Source organism: Pecten maximus, chromosome 15 (genome assembly GCF_902652985.1).
Source record: "Pecten maximus chromosome 15, xPecMax1.1, whole genome shotgun sequence".
In the NCBI taxonomy this organism is placed as follows: domain Eukaryota; kingdom Metazoa; phylum Mollusca; class Bivalvia; order Pectinida; family Pectinidae; genus Pecten; species Pecten maximus.
Window position 1 is genome coordinate 26,881,596 of NC_047029.1, and position 13,527 is coordinate 26,895,122.

Consider the following 13,527-nt stretch of genomic DNA (forward strand, 5'->3'; position numbering starts at 1 on the left):
CCGGAATTATATACCCATTTGCTTAATAGTCGCGCCTGATATCTTAATCTTTTACAAGTTTTACTCTATGAATTTTGAGTATTGGGATATCAAGCAGTGAATCGACCTCGTATTGTTGCTGAAACTGGAATTTGCCACGACACCTTTTGTCAAAATACTGCAGCTGCAAATTATGAAATATATTTCACATTCCAGAATAACGACTGCTGTATAAGGGTGAGAGAAACAAATATACTCAGTAGTCTGTGTAACACATTAATCATCTGTGCCTGATTGTGCATTGGATGCAACTTCAATTCTCAATGCAACCAACGACAACAACAACAGCATTTATCCATGAAAGCGTTGGCTGTGTTCTTTCGCCTTGTTGAAAATGTGTAAAAGCCTAGAGAACCATTCTAAAGTAAATGTATATGATTTATAAGAAAAAAAAGATCAAATGTTTTATACACTGTCCAAACATTATCTGCTAATTATATAAGGCAGTAAAAGTGTGGCTGCAATATGGTATTGAAAATGCCATGACTTCAACCAAAGCAAATTAGGCAAATTTAACTCGGTGCATTATGATCACTAGCCCCATGAAGACAACTACAAAAGCAAATTGATGAGAGATTATCTAATTTTCAACTCATATAGACACCCTTGTAAGATACAGATGTACATGTACATGTTTTAGGAAATTTGAAGTGAAAATTTCTTTTTGAATTTCTTATTTTGTTTATGGTTTGTAGATTTGCTAAAGGATGGTATTTACAGTGGGTAACGGATCATCGTGGTTTAAATGAATTCCATAGGTCTGGCCTACCTACTGAAGATGGGATGTGTTTGTGGTAGAGAAAGTCTACGAATCAATGATAGACGTTTTATTGTGCGCTCCAGACTTGGAGAAGGGTAAGTCTCTGAATCAATGATGGACATTTTATCGTGTGCTCCAGAATTGGATTTGGGTAAGTTTCCAAATCAATGATAGACATTTAATTGTTCACTCCACTTTCTCAAGACTTAGACAGGCAAGTCTCTGAATTAATGATAGATACTTCATTGTGTACTCCAGACATGGAAAAGGGTATTACTAAGTTTCGGTATCAAATTTAATATCAGTGACAACATCAGTGATAGACACTAACTTTATCATGTGCTCAGAACTTGGAAAAGAGTAATTATATGTTTCTGTATCAAACACTATATCAATGACAGACTTTTTGTGTACTCCACTTTTATTAAAAGGTACAATTTAGATTTTTGAAGGATTAAAGGTAAACAATGAGGAAATATGCTATTCTTAACTCACCAGTCACATGCAATAATTATGTAAAAATTGTCAATAGACTTGAGACATAATTGTAATGATATGACCCATGGCAACATGTCTCTCAATCTCACAAGAATATGACAAAGTGGGATAAGAACAAAGTTTAATTTTGAATGATGGTATTGATTTCATTTTTTAACACAAAATGAAACTGAAAACTGTGACACTTTTAGAAGTATAAAATAGCAATGCATTGACTAGATTTTTCATAGTGAATCAAGAGTATGCATAGGGGTTCTGTTTCTGGTTCATCAGACCATCCAATTTTTAGAGGCACGTGCACCTTATATTGAGATGGGAGGTAACTCTTGTTTTATCAATTCATTTCAATGTACAACACATGTGTTTAAATCAAAGAGTTCACCTTTTGTGCCATCAGCACCTAATCATAAGAGCTACATTTTTGTTAAATGCTGTTTGTAGAAATGTTTGTAAAGATATTTTAGTATGTGATAAACAATCTTACATTTGTTTGCATTTCATATGAAATCATATGTTATATCTCACCAGGAATATTGATATTTCATTAGTTGCAGAAGCTTTGTAAAATAAAAATTGTATTCCTAATCTTCCATTGTATTTTAAATCTCATGATGTGAAAAGGAAATTGATGTAAGATTCTCTATATATGCATGTTTTGATTGAGGTGTTCAACTTAAAATTCTTTGATTCCTATGCAGCTTTTTATTTGAGGCTTTTGTTGGTTCATTTTTAGAGGGTTCAGCTTTGTTGATCTCATCGAAGATGCACGTACACATAGAACATATGCTCTAAAGCGGATTACATGTCACTCCAAGGATGAGGAACGGACAGCTATGCAGGAGGTGGAGTTGATGAAGACATTCAAACATACAAACCTTATTCCTCTTGAAGCATCATCCATGATACAAGTGGACAAGTATACCAAGACACTTGACATCATTAGCGAAGTCCTCATAGTGATGCCCTGCTACAGTGTGAGTTATACAATCAACAAAATGTCTAAAATGTCCCTAACACACACAAACAACCTCATACAGTAACACTCAGATCTCGTCCTCAGACACCAACAATCTGGCACCACAAGTTCAACAACAGCGACACAAGGTAGCAATCTCATAGAACAATGTCACTGACAGTTTCTTCTCTCAGATCTCGTACGCGTCCTCACACACCAACAATCTGGCACAACAACAATAACACAAGGTAATTAACAATCTCATAGAACAATGTCATTGACAGTTTCTTTACACATATCACATCCTCACACAGTAACATATAAGTACAACTATGATCTTACATCACAACAGTCATCATAAAGTGGTTACTTCACTCTTATAACTCCTCAAAGTCCTGATACAATCTCTACACATAAAGTTTCATTGCAGACAGATACCCCAGTCAAGCTTTTCACACAGAGATGTAAATTAACCGAATGATCTCACACAGATCCTCATATATCACATACAGACCAGGCCTGTAGATTTTTACACACAGATGATCTTGCACAGTACTGAGAAAGGTAAAATATACTGCCTAGCAGCGCACTGTGAAGTGGAATCAGATTTTAATTTGTTAAAGTTGAATGTTTCCATCTATAGCTATATTCCTCTGTCTTAGGGATATTAGTGTATAACCCCTACATCTTCTTGCAATATCATATTCTTTAAAGCTGTAACTTACAATATTTTCCCAGCAATAAACTTATATATGGTAATAAGCCCATAACAATATTTTTCCAGCAAGAAACATATGCATGGTAATAAGCCAAGTCCCTATCTATCATAGTGAATTAGAAATACTAACCAATGCCCACCCCCTGCTATGAGTGGATATTATGTGTTGGTCCCTAGTGCTTATTGCAGGATCAATACATTTTAATATTAGCTGTATCAGTTTGACGGTCAAGGAAAGAAAGCTTATGATCACAACACCTAAAAAACAACAGTATAAAAATAATTTGAAGAGATGATTGTTGTGATTTTTCTTAGAGAGGATCAGCTCAAGATATAATGGAGAGACTGGTGAAAAAAGGAGACAAATTACCAGAGGAAAAGATATGGGAGATTTTCCTCGGTCTGTGTCAGGGCCTCAAAGTACTCCACAAACACAATCCTCCTTATGCACACAGGTAAAGTACTGAGGAGCTTGTTCAGAAAAGTAAACAACAACAAAATCACTGTGCACATTCAATTTTATTGACTGGTATAATGATAAGAAACAAAAAGAAAAGATACTGATAGTTTTGTCTGTTATACACAGAGACATTAAGCCTGGCAATGTGATGCTGTCAGATGATGGACAAGCTATTTTGATGGATCTGGGTTCAGCAGCCAAAGCCAGAGTCGAGATCAGTACGCCGTCTATAGGGAGAGCATTACAGGTAAACACATTTCCTGTACAGACTTAATCTGCTGGAGCTGAGCCAGTGAGTTATCAGCACAAGTAATACATTTTAAACTGAACAATACAATTTGCTACTACAATGTATCACTGTAACACTGGAAAATACTAGTCGCAATATACCGCTCGGCTAGAGAGATCTTCTCTTTAGCTCGATCGGTTGAGCGTAAGACTAGTAAGCCAGAGGTCCCGGGTTCGATCCCTAGCGGAGGCAGTGATTTAAATTTAATTTATCATGCCCTCTGTTACATCACCATACATAGAATTTCATTACTTCTGGTGCTGTCCATCTCACCTAGAAACCCCTTCTGTGTTTGATTGTAATAGACTTGGATGGTAATGATTAAAGCTATAATCAATTGTGCTTTTTGTTTATTGATAACATTCATTTGCTAAATTGCATTACATTTGTAATCAGAAGGAGTAATACAAAATACCCTACCCGTGCCTGACTTCAAACTATCTACCTCTTGCTCTCAAGATAAACATCCTACCACTAGGCTAAAGGGAAATTCTGGCCAGTCTGAGCTAGTAAGGTGACCTTATACTCTCCACTTTTACACTTCTCCCTCCTTCACAAACCCTTCACCCCAGAAGACAACCACAACCTAGGTTCTATAGCTCCAAGGAAGTCTCTTAATCTCCTATGGCTTTCACTTGGAGTGGTCAGCAGCACCAAATCTGTAATAAAAAGGAGTAGAGAAAAATACCCTGCGTGTGCCGGGCTTTGAACAAGCGAACTCTCGTTCTCAAGGCAAACATCCTACCACTACGCTAAAGGGAAATTCCTGCTAGTCTGAGCTAGTAAGGTGACCTATACTGTCCACTTTTACACATTTCTGATTAACTAACTATTAGAAAACAGTAGTTAGAATATCAGGATGTATTGTTAATTGGTTGGCTTATTGCCCTGTCAACAGTCAGGGTGATTTTAAGGCAGGGACTGCTGGTAGTAGCTGATGGCTACCTCACTGAAATAAAAGGACATGAGAGGTGCTATCATATATATATGCTATCCAGAGAAATAGTGCCCTAACGGTGTCTTGTCCACAGACACTACCCTAACAGGACAGCATGGTCATTGACCTCAGCTTCCCTAATAATCATGAATTGCCCTGGATGAAGATTAAACCAAACGCCTCAGATTTTAATATACATGAAGTTGTTTTAGATATAAGTAACATGAATCCCATCAGTTAATATAATGGATATTTATATTGTTAGGATGAAGCAGCAGAAAGATGTTCCATGTTATACCGAGCTCCGGAACTCTTTAATGCGGAGGTGGGAACAACTGTGGATGAACGGACAGACATCTGGGTAATATAAATTAATGTTTAGACTTTGAGAGTGGTAGCTCTTTAATTTGTACACTTTGACATCTGTATAGAGTGGAATCTCTTAAGTCAAGATACTTTGGTTTCTTTATACAGTTAAACCTCTTTAGCTTAGACACTTTGAATTTTGTGTTCAACAAAATCTCACTAATATTTAGAACATTTGGTCTCTTCTCTATACAAGTATGTGATGAAATGATTTGAGGACATTTCCAGTAAATGTAATGCAAATAAAAGAATTTTGTTTGGACAGAAGAATTTGAGTTAAATTCTCACTACAAACTTTTCTCATTTTAACCCTCTTTTATTATTTTATTATTTATTAAATGTATAGGCTTATATATGGAGTTAAATAACTACTCTCTCATTTTATGTCCTCAGTCTCTCGGCTGTACTCTAACAGTATCCTGTCACTGTACTCTCTAATCTTGTGTCCCTTGTCTCTCAGCTGTACTCTGACAGTATCCTGTCTCTGTACTCTCTAATCTTGTGTCCTCAGTCTCTCGGCTGTACTCTGACAGTATCCTGTCTCTATACTCTCTAATCTTGTGTCCTCAGTCTCTCGGCTGTACTCTAACAGTATCCTGTCTGTGTACTTTCTAATCTTGTGTCCTCAGTCTCTCGGCTGTACTCTGACAGTAACCTTTCTCTGTACTCTCTAATCTTGTGTCCTCAGTCTCTCGGCTGTACTCTGACAGTATCCTGTCTCTGTACTCTCTAATCTTGTGTCCTCAGTCTCTCGGCTGTGCTCTAACAGTATCCTGTCTCTGTACTCTCTAATCTTGTATCCTCAGTCTCTCGGCTGTACTCTAACAGTATCCTGTCACTGTACTCTCTAATCTTGTGTCCCCTGTCTCTCGGCTGTACTCTGACAGTATCCTGTCTCTGTACTCTCTAATCTTGTGTCCTCAGTCTCTCGGCTGTACTCTGACAGTATCCTGTCTCTGTACTCTCTAATCTTGTGTCCTCAGTCTCTTGGCTGTACTCTGACAGTATCCTGTCTCTGTACTCTCTAATCTTGTGTCCTCAGTCTCTCGGCTGTACTCTGACAGTATCCTGTCTCTATACTCTCTAATCTTGTGTCCTCAGTCTTTCGGCTGTACTCTGACAGTATCCTGTCTCTGTACTCTCTAATCTTGTGTCCTCAGTCTCTCGGCTGTACTCTGACAGTATCCTGTCTCTGTACTCTCTAATCTTGTGTCCCCAGTCTCTCGGCTGTACTCTAACAGTATCCTGTCTCTGTACTCTCTAATCTTGTGTCCTCAGTCTCTCGGCTGTACCCTAACAGTATCCTGTCGCTGTACTCTCTAATCTTGTGTCCTCAGTCTCTCAGCTGTACTCTAACAGTATCCTTTCTCTGTACTCTCTAATCTTGTGTCCTCAGTCTATCGGCTGTACTCTGACAGTATCCTGTCTCTGTACTCTCTAATCTTGTGTCCTCAGTCTCTCGGCTGTACTCTAACAGTATCCTTTCTCTGTACTCTCTAATCTTGTGTCCTCAGTCTCTCGGCTGTACTCTAACAGTATCCTGTCTCTGTACTCTCTAATCTTGTGTCTTCAGTCTCTCGGCTGTACTCTAACAGTATCCTTTCTCTGTACTCTCTAATCTTGTGTCCTCAGTCTCTCGGCTGTACCCTAACAGTATCCTGTCTCTGTACTCTCTAATCTTGTGTCCTCAGTCTCTCGGCTGTACCCTAACAGTATCCTGTCTCTGTACTCTCTAATCTTGTGTCCTCAGTCTCTCGGCTGTGCTCTAACAGTATCCTGTCTCTGTACTCTCTAATCTTGTGTCCTCAGTCTCTCGGCTGTACCCTGACAGTATCCTGTCTCTGTACTCTCTAATCTTGTGTCCTCAGTCTCTCGGCTGTACTCTGACAGTATCCTGTCTCTGTACTCTCTAATCGTGTGTCCCCAGTCTCTCGGCTGTACTCTAACAGTATCCTGTCTCTGTACTCTCTAATCTTGTGTCCTCAGTCTCTCGGCTGTACTCTGACAGTATCCTGTCTCTGTACTCTCTAATCTTGTGTCCTCAGTCTCTCGGCTGTACTCTGACAGTATCCTGTCTCTGTACTCTCTAATCTTGTGTCCTCTGTCTCTCGGCTGTACTCTGACAGTATCCTGTCTCTGTACTCTCTAATCTTGTGTCCTCAGTCTCTCGGCTGTACTCTAACAGTATCCTGTCTCTGTACTCTCTAATCTTATGTCCACAGTCTCTCGGCTGTACTCTAACAGTATCCTGTCTCTGTACTCTCTAATCTTGTGTCCCCAGTCTCTCGGCTGTACTCTAACAGTATCCTGTCTCTGTACTCTCTAATCTTGTGTCCTCAGTCTCTCGGCTGTACTCTGACAGTATCCTGTCTCTGTACTCTCTAATCTTGTGTCCTCAGTCTCTCGGCTGTACTCTAACAGTATCCTGTCTCTGTACTCTCTAATCTTGTGTCCCCAGTCTCTCGGCTGTACTCTGACAGTATCCTCTCTCTGTACTCTCTAATCTTGTGTCCTCAGTCTCTCGGCTGTACTCTGACAGTATCCTGTCTCTGTACTCTCTAATCTTGTGTCCTCAGTCTCTCGGCTGTACCCTAATAGTATCCTGTCTCTGTACTCTCTAATCTAGTGTCCTCAGTCTCTCGGCTGTACTCTGACAGTATCCTGTCTCTGTACTCTCTAATCTTGTGTCCTCAGTCTCTCGGCTGTACTCTGACAGTATCCTGTCTCTGTACTCTCTAATCTTGTGTCCCCAGTCTCTCGGCTGTACTCTAACAGTATCCTGTCTCTGTACTCTCTAATCTTGTGTCCTCAGTCTCTCGGCTGTACCCTAACAGTATCCTGTCTCTGTACTCTCTAATCTTGTGTCCTCAGTCTCTCGGCTGTACTCTAACAGTATCCTGTCTCTGTACTCTCTAATCTTGTGTCCTCAGTCTCTCGGCTGTACTCTGACAGTATCCTGTCTCTGTACTCTCTAATCTTGTGTCCCCACTCTCTCGGCTGTACTCTAACAGTATCCTGTCTCTGTACTCTCTAATCTTGTGTCCTCAGTCTCTCGGCTGTACTCTAACAGTATCCTTTCTCTGTACTCTCTAATCTTGTGTCCTCAGTCTCTCGGCTGTACTCTGACAGTATCCTGTCTCTGTACTCTCTAATCTTGTGTCCCCTGTCTCTCGGCTGTACCCTAACAGTATCCTGTCTCTGTACTCTCTAATCTTGTGTCCTCAGTCTCTCGGCTGTACTCTGACAGTATCCTGTCTCTGTACTCTCTAATCTTGTGTCCTCAGTCTCTCGGCTGTACTCTGACAGTGTCCTTTCTCTGTACTCTCTAATCTTGTGTCCTCAGTCTCTCGGCTGCATTCTAACAGTATCCTGTCTCTGTACTCTCTAATCTTGTGTCCTCAGTCTCTCGGCTGTACTCTAACAATCTCCTGTCTCTGTACTCTCTAATCTTGTGTCCTCAGTCTCTCGGCTGTACTCTGACAGTATCCTGTCTCTGTACTCTCTAATCTTGTGTCCTCAGTCTCTCGGCTGTACTCTAACAGTATCCTGTCTCTGTACTCTCTAATCTTGTGTCCTCAGTCTCTCGGCTGTACTCTGACAGTATCCTGTCTCTGTACTCTCTAATCTTGTGTCCCCAGTCTCTCGGCTGTACTCTGACAGTATCCTGTCTCTGTACTCTCTAATCTTGTGTCCCCAGTCTCTCGGCTGTACTCTGACAGTATCCTGTCTCTGTACTCTCTAATCTTTTGTCCACAGTCTCTCGGCTGTACCCTGTATGCATTGGCATTCCTCGAGTCTCCGTTTGATCGTGCCTATCAGAGAGGAGACAGTATCGCCTTGGCTGTGCTCAGTGGAAATGTCAAGTTTCCAGAAAATTCTGGGTAAGTTTCTCATTTTTGTCCATTATGGTACATTTGTATATAATATATGGTATACATATATATAACATAGTAACACAAATGATGAAGGAAGACAACTTTTTTTTGACTGGTGCCCTTACCGGGCCTTGAACTCACGATATATGGTATACATATATATATATATAAACTGAGCTCATCTGGCGGTGAAGAAATCAAGAGTCAAATGTATTAAAAATTCATTTACTAGTACAGAATTTGGTTTCATCTTCTCCAGATATTCAGGCGGCATACAGGAGACGATATTACGGTTGATGAAGCCTAGTGCTGCAGAACGTCCATTCATAGATGAAGTTTTACAACTAGTGCAGACAAATTCTTACTCCTCCAGTAATCGAGTATGACCAAGTCTGAAGTCAATATAAAAGTAAATTCAGTTGTGTTCAGCATGTCAGGTAATCAGCTATAAATATTCATACAGAAACCCAATTAGTGAATTTAGAGGCTTACTTACATGATAAGTATGGGACCAAGTGTGTCATCAGTAGATGTAATCATTTCCATTGTGTTCAAACTTTCAAAATCCAAGGGTTTCATTATTGATGCCTGCGAAATTCTCTCTGCACTCTTGGAATATGTCATAACAGAATTAAAGGCTTTCAGTTAAATATTTCAATTTGATAGTTTTCAAATAAAAAAACAAATCATGAATTGTCAAGCTAATACATTTTTACAATCAAAACTTTACTATTACATTTCGACCAAAACTGATAATTTTACATATTTTTTTTGTGCTGTTTAATTAAGATATTTCTACGTCTGTACAAGTATCAAGGCAAGCTTATTTATTCCTATCCTCAAGATAGCTCATACAAAGCCTTGAATTTTGTCATTAAGGGTGCAAAGAAGATATCATGTGCCATTTTCAACCTAATAAGCCTACTGGCCCCTATAAGCACACCCGGATCTTTCTTCAGGGAGAGAGGATGGGTGCGTTTTATTTGAAATTGATAAAAAGATCCTTACCTCACTAATCTACCAACATAATTTTCAGTCTTTTAATCAAAGACTCTAGATTGTTATCACTACATTAAGATATGTAAATGGAAAAAAGGTTGTTTTTTTCTCACCCAGATTTCACATAGAAACTTTTCCCTGTACATGGTTTTATTGAGCACACAGTGTGCTTATTAGGTTGAATACAGTATATCAAGACCTGAACCCTTGTATTTCGAAGATGTTTCTTTCATAGAATGTTATTACTTGAAGTTCCAATTAGTATATAGATTTTAATTTCATGTTTTTAACACAGGAAAGTCAGTATATATATATATATATATATATATATAAAGAATGTTATTTAGAACTGACTAGTACAATAAGCAGTATAAAGAATATCATTGTCAGGAATAAATTGAAATAGTTTTTGAAGTAGGTTGTAAATTTTGTTGCAAATTATTTATGATTTTTGAAGACTTTCATTTATTTCATAAAAAATGACTTCTGTGTTATAGGCTGTTCACATTTCATTAGATATTTAATGAATATGATCATATTTTTGTTACCAAGTTTATTCAGAGTGCTTTATAAATTTTATATTTATTCATATAGTTATGTCTTTTTGAACATTTTTTTCATCTTTTGTTTTACTTTTCCCATTTTCTCTGTATCCTAGTACCTACTATTAGAAAAATTTTCCACATGGTATCTCAACCCTTGAGGTAATATTTTAGGTCATCCTGACCAGAGACGTGTATATCAGATATCTGATATACATGTCTCTGTCCTGACCCTCAACAAAAGGTTAAGGTTTTCTGTCTTGATCAGATTATCTCCCCTCCTACTGGTTTTCAGCCATCTGTTTGTGACCACAAGTTTGTCTAAAGGACCCCTCCTTATAATTACCTCTCAAAATATATCTTTTATCTATTTTGGAACTTTGTGCACATGATCCTTACCCAAAATTTTATCTTTATGATTTCCTTGAGAGGTAAGTTCCTTTTTTTATGGATATAATAAAATAAACATATGTGTAGGAACAGCGCTGTTAAATTAGTATCAGAATCATAATTCAAGGTTATTCTTCCCTCCTCTTTTAGAAATTATATTTTTGTTAAAACGAAAAATTGTATAAGCTTACAACTAAGATCAAATCATCTTTGAAATTGTAGGGGTATATTCACATGTCATTAATACTCAGGAGTGTAACCCTTTGATTTCAAAGATGAGGTCAGATTACTCCAATAATTAGAGGTTAACACAGCAGGAAACTTTTGACAGGCTGTCATGTAACATCCACCAATGTAATCAGGTGGAATAAGACCTCATATACGTATAGGAGTAAGGTCAGATATGATGTATGATAGTGAAACGAGGCATAATTCAGTTTTAATTTCCATGTTACCATGTTGGTAGGTTGTCTATAAGGGTCACTATATTTAGAATGGATTGCTCCCAGATAAAATGGACGACAGATCATTAAGGAATGGGAGAGAGTGCTTATTTTATTTTGCGTCCTGGACCCCTGGGTCCATGTTTTCCTCTGGGATTCACACATATTTTGATTACCCACTGTATCTCTTAGGATTGGGACTCAGGATTGGGACTCATCAAAGTTTTGGAATTGGTGTTCTGGACAAAAATTATCATTTGGATCTCATGCCAGTCAGAATATCCTGGTTGTTAATCATTGTACATGTCTGTTTTTATATACAATGTGTCCTAAAATATTATATATACATGTACTGATATTTCAATTAGTGAAACAGTTATTTTGAGTTTATTTTAACCGTTAAACACGACAGACCATTATGGTTTTTGAAAATGTTTAGACTGAGAATTCAATCAAATGATGACAGACTGTTGACAGATTGTTTATCTATTTTTGTACAGAATTGTACAATAATCATGGATTGAGATGAAATTTACAAAGCTACACCTCATGTTTCAATCCAGAGTACGTTATTTGAAAAAAATGTTTCAACCTGGAATATGTATTTGTGAAAAAAGTTTAAACCCAATATATGTCTTTGAAAAAAATATTTCAATCCAGAGTATGTATTTGAAAAAAATGTTTCAACCTGGAATATGTATTTGATGAAACAGGCTTCAACCTGGAATGTATATTAAAAAAAAATGTTTCAACACAGTTTGTTTTTGAAAAAACTTGGTTTAAACATACCTGTCTGTTCAACGATTTCAACATTAATTCTGTGAAGAAATTATCAATAACGAATGATTAATACATGTACCTTGACATGGGAGGTAACGCTCTTCCAAGTCCCAACCAATCAACAGTAGGACTGTTCTTTGTAGTTCTAGGACTGATGTTCATGTACTGGTACCATTTTGCCTTACCAATTACTCCCAGCAATACACTTCTCAGTAACAAGCCACCAATATTTGATACTGAGTCAGTAGAACACATTTCTGGTTTATATTCTATATAGAATTACCAACAAATGTTACTTCATTGTCCTGTAATAATCCCACCCCGACGTTTAAAGTTGACTGTTGGCTACCAGGGCTCATTTAAGCATTGAACGGCTTTCAGTTGGCATTCATAGTCAATATGAATGCCAACTGGACAGAGGCAAATTCCATGAAGCGCGCTACGTTCAATTCTTATATTTACCATCTGCGATTTTTAATTTGTCATGCGATTTTTTTTTTGAAATTTTCAAATTCAAATTTCCCGCGCTTACCAGTAGCAGAGATCACTTCCTGTTGGCAGTTCATAAGCTGGTGAACTCGCAACTGAATTGGTAGGGTTATATAGTGGCAGTGCCATACAATGGTAAATATTGTGAGATAAATAAAAATTTAAAACATCTGAGGATTGACAGCAAATCACTTATACATATAAACGCACAAATATGGCATGTGAGTCTTGTTAATACTGCAAATGTACATGTTTTTTTTTGTTGTGATTCTTTAAGAATATTCAAAACTTTAGTACATACATGTTACCAGGGTATATACAGTACGTATGTTCAGTTGTTTACAGTTAAGGACCAAAGCTGTTTTGCACTAATATGAATATCATTTATTATATAGCTTTATTTTATATAATTATTCTTATCCTATTAAATCAATTCCATTTAATGTGCTTAATTGTAAATGTACAGGTTTATAGTTTAAGCTTTTTTTCACAGAAAACATTTTTATAAGTATAATATTGCTAATTACAGTTTCTGTATTTCGTTTTCTTTTTGAAAAATATGTGTGCTTATTCATCAATAAGATCTCCTAAAACTTGTAAATACATGAATATTGAAAACTATACCAGGTACACAAAACACTGATTTTTACATGCTTTAAAGAATGATATACAAATGTACTACTTTTTATTGTTAATTTGTTGTGCAATTTTTGTTGTATGTTTTTGTTAGTGTATGATCTATGTCTATATAATCTAGACTTCTGAAGAAGTTTATGTATGAGCCTTGGCTGTTAATTGAAATTGTTTGTCTATCTATTATCAATTCTTTCTTCAAATGACTTCTTCTATAAGACGATAAAACCAAGGGTCATGATATTTGGCCTGTAGATTTCTGTTGCCTTGTCTGTCTTTAACCTTGATAAATATTCAAGGTCATAGGGGCCAAATGTTTCAAACTTTTCAAATAACAACTTCGTTCTCTCAGAT

At 37.4% G+C, this 13,527-nt stretch overlaps 1 protein-coding gene across 1 annotated transcript; it reads left to right on the forward strand.

Annotated features, from left to right (window-relative positions):
* The first annotated feature begins 97 nt into the window (after positions 1 to 97).
* On the forward strand, positions 98 to 11,021 carry LOC117344049 (serine/threonine-protein kinase 16-like). Its single transcript, XM_033906648.1, has 8 exons — positions 98 to 216; positions 735 to 894; positions 2,031 to 2,271; positions 3,286 to 3,425; positions 3,557 to 3,677; positions 4,922 to 5,017; positions 8,779 to 8,903; positions 9,157 to 11,021. Exons 2-8 carry the CDS (start codon positions 785 to 787, stop codon positions 9,281 to 9,283), a joined length of 960 nt encoding a protein of 319 aa, XP_033762539.1. The 5' UTR covers positions 98 to 216; positions 735 to 784; the 3' UTR covers positions 9,284 to 11,021.
* Positions 11,022 to 13,527: the final 2,506 nt, after the last annotated feature.

Coding starts and splice junctions, on each gene's coding strand:
- LOC117344049 (XM_033906648.1), top strand. CDS start 785: ATGAATTCCATAGGTCTGGCCTACCTACTGAAGATGGGATGTGTTTGT. Junction 895..2,030: donor CGCTCCAGACTTGGAGAAGG/GTAAGTCTCTGA, acceptor GTTCATTTTTAG/AGGGTTCAGCTTTGTTGATC. Junction 2,272..3,285: donor TAGTGATGCCCTGCTACAGT/GTGAGTTATACA, acceptor GATTTTTCTTAG/AGAGGATCAGCTCAAGATAT.